General features: G+C 42.5%; 1 protein-coding gene across 1 annotated transcript; it reads left to right on the plus strand.

Annotated features, from left to right (window-relative positions):
• The first annotated feature begins 753 nt into the window (after positions 1–753).
• Positions 754–2,223, plus strand: LOC132897615 (interferon-induced protein with tetratricopeptide repeats 5-like). The gene has a single exon (XM_060938857.1). The coding sequence runs from the start codon at positions 754–756 to the stop codon at positions 2,221–2,223; it is 1,470 nt and encodes a 489-aa protein (XP_060794840.1).
• Positions 2,224–3,165: the final 942 nt, after the last annotated feature.

The raw sequence follows: 3,165 nt of genomic DNA on the forward strand, positions 1-3,165 counted from the left end.
CGGCTGTCAGCAGGGAGCTGCTGCGTTGCGAGCTGCGCCTCGCCAGTTAGGAGCGGGAGGAGGCGAGCCGCGCACTGCTCCAGCAGCCACCCCCATGCCTCGGCTGCTTGCTCAAAGAGAGCGAGGAACGCTTCCGGATCGTCCTGCGGTCCCATCTTCGTGAGGGTGGCGGCCGCGGTGGCCGGCGGCCCTGCTGACGTGAGCAGGTGCCGGAACGCCTGGCGATCTTCCTGCTGGGCCAGCATCAAGGCTTCGAAGCGCTGCTGCTGCTCGTTCCGGAGGGTGATCAGCTCTTGATGCTGGTTCTGCTGGGCGGTAGCGAGGGCAAGGATGAGCTCTTTGAACGGGGAGGACTCCATGGGGCGGTTCCCTTCTGTGCGTCCTGGGTTTCGGCATCACTGTAGTAATCCCAGATGTGGGTGGAGCACAGAAGCACGGCAGGCGAGAGTTCGTGTTTACACACACTTTATTGAGCTTTCTTTCTTTTACGCACTCACTCACACAAGTATTGTGGTCGGGGAGCGCCCTTCTTCTCTCCTCTCCCCCTCCCTTTAAACTCCATCCCTGCAACAAACACACACACACAAATTGACATCAGGTGTAATGACCTAGCCACTTACCTTCCCTGACCCCGCCCTCCATTCACAGACTGCTGCTTGGCCACGCCCCCGCTGCCACAATGTACTTTATTGATATAAAAGGTTTATATTGTTTTTTTTCCTGAGAATTATATTGGTTTAGTGAGTTTCATTCATGCATGACTCAGTTATTTCTTTCTCTACCAGTTCAACACAAGACACAATTTTCAAAACCAGACTTCTTCAGCTGGAATGCCATTTTACCTGGGCTCTGAACAAAAATGATGTAGATCTCACTGACCTTCTGATCAGGCTAGAAGAACAGATTAACCTGGATCTTGGCGGGGAGACAGGAGCTGCACGCACACACAGCTATATGGGATTTGTGAAATTTCTTCTTGGATCCAATACTGAGGCTCTCAGCAACTTTGAGAGATCTGTAGAGCTCACTAAGTCTTGTGGAAATGACTGTGACAAGTTGCTTGTTGTTGCTTATGGAGACCTTGCATGGTTATACTATCACATGGGTAATTTCACAGAGTGTGAAAGCTACTTGAATAAACTGAGCGAGATTAAAACAAAATATCCATCTGTCCCATACGCTGAGGTGCTTGGAGAAAAAGGATGGACGTCCCTTAAGTTTTCTCAGAAATATTATGAAAGGGCTAAAGAGTGCTTCAAGAAGGCCCTGGAGCTGGAAGCAGAGGACCCTGAATGGAATGCTGGCCTTGCTATTGCTCTGTATCGACTGGAGTATATACTCCAAAATTCAGTGGTGTCAACTGAAACTTCAACTGAAAATTCAACTGATCAGCTTAGACGGGCCATAGCTATGAATCCAGATGATGATGTTCTTAAGGTTCTGCTTGCACTTAGATTAACTGTTGACAAGAAGTACAATGAGGCAGGGAGCCTAGTGGAGCAAGCCTTAGAGAGCTCTCCAGAACATCCACATGTGCTTCGATATGTTGCAAAGTTTTTGCGGAATCAAGGGTCTGTGGACAGGTCTATTGCCCTCCTAAAGAGAGCATTAAAGAAAGTGTCCAATGCAGCCTTTATACACCATCAGCTGGGGCTTTGCTATAAGAAAAACATCCTGAATCTGAAACGTGCAGGAAGCCACCACAGAACAGGTGCTGAACTTAAGCAAGCTCAAGACCAGTGCATCTACCACTTGGAGACTGCAACCGAACTGAAGACTGGTTTCATCCTTGCTATGAGTGATCTTGCCTTCCAGTATGGGGTGAAGCGAGATATGCAGAGAGCAGAAGAAATGTTCCAGAATGCATTTCAGACAGCTAAAGAAAGAAATGAGAACTGCCATTATGTTAATTTCTGTTATGCAGAATTCCAGCAGTACAGAATGAAATGTGAGCCTGCTGCCATCAAACACTACACTGAATGTTTGAAGATAAATCCAAATACATATCATGGGAAGAAAAGTGCTGAAAATCTGAAAAAGATTGCAAAGAGAAGAATTGGGAACAACCCAGAGGATGGAGAGGCCTTTGGAATACTCGGAATCATTCATAAGGAACAAGGAGAAAAGCAACAAGCCATAGAGTGCTTTGAGAAAGCGCTGAGCTGTGAAGACAATGAGGATTATCTCCTTGATCTTTGTGAACTTCAGATTTCATTACAGTAATATTTATTAGTTAATATCCTGTTTGATATATAGCCGATTATTTGAACATTCATGAGATTTAATGGTGACCATAGAAATATCTGAAATAATATACAAAAACTGTGGATAAGACATTAAAATTACTATTGTCATGATTTGATCTTTAGATCATTAGTTCAGTATGTTATTAATATTAAATGTAGTAATGGACGATGACTGCTTTACTCCCTATTAGTGTTTTATTATTAAAGTTGTCCTGCACTTTGTTTTGTGAAAAGCACTTTCTTCTAATGAAAATTAAAGTACTTTTAAATGAGAAATCATGACCTGTGTTATGTTTCCTGCACAACAAATACAGCCATAGACTAAATAACATGTTAGATACAACTGCAACTAAGTGTTTTTTTTCTCTTTTTCCTCTTTAAATCTGAAAACCATCCATCCATTATCTGCAGTCACTTATCCTGTACAGGGTCGCGGTCATGTTCCTTGTCTGTGTGAATCTGTGAGCTGCTGCTTGAGATTTTAAACGTGTAGTCACACCCTGGAACTTCTGAAGCAAACTTCCCATGGAAATTCCACTCAAATATCACATTAATTTTTTTTTTCCTCTCTCCATTCTTTATTCCGGCTGGAATTGCCTGGTCTTGCTTTGCTAATCACTTGAAATATTTCAAGTTCTTTGACTGCCATAATCTTGCTTTGAAACAGGAAATTGTTACTCTAAAACATAGGCTTGGCATGGCTAATATAGTTTCTGTAGTTTGCAGTAAGTCACTGTAGCCAAATGGAAATGACAAAATAATTTATTTACAATACAATAAACTAAAAGTACTTTTCATAAACTTGTGTTTAAATGTAGTGAAAACCTGGAGTGAAGTGTTTAGACATAATTATTAAAAGCAAAAAATAAAATAAAATAAAATCTCAGGGAAAAAAAAAACTAATAGCATTAAACTGCAC

Source organism: Neoarius graeffei, chromosome 14 (genome assembly GCF_027579695.1).
Source record: "Neoarius graeffei isolate fNeoGra1 chromosome 14, fNeoGra1.pri, whole genome shotgun sequence".
Lineage (NCBI taxonomy): Eukaryota > Metazoa > Chordata > Actinopteri > Siluriformes > Ariidae > Neoarius > Neoarius graeffei.

Coding starts and splice junctions, on each gene's coding strand:
- LOC132897615 (XM_060938857.1), top strand. CDS start 754: ATGCATGACTCAGTTATTTCTTTCTCTACCAGTTCAACACAAGACACA.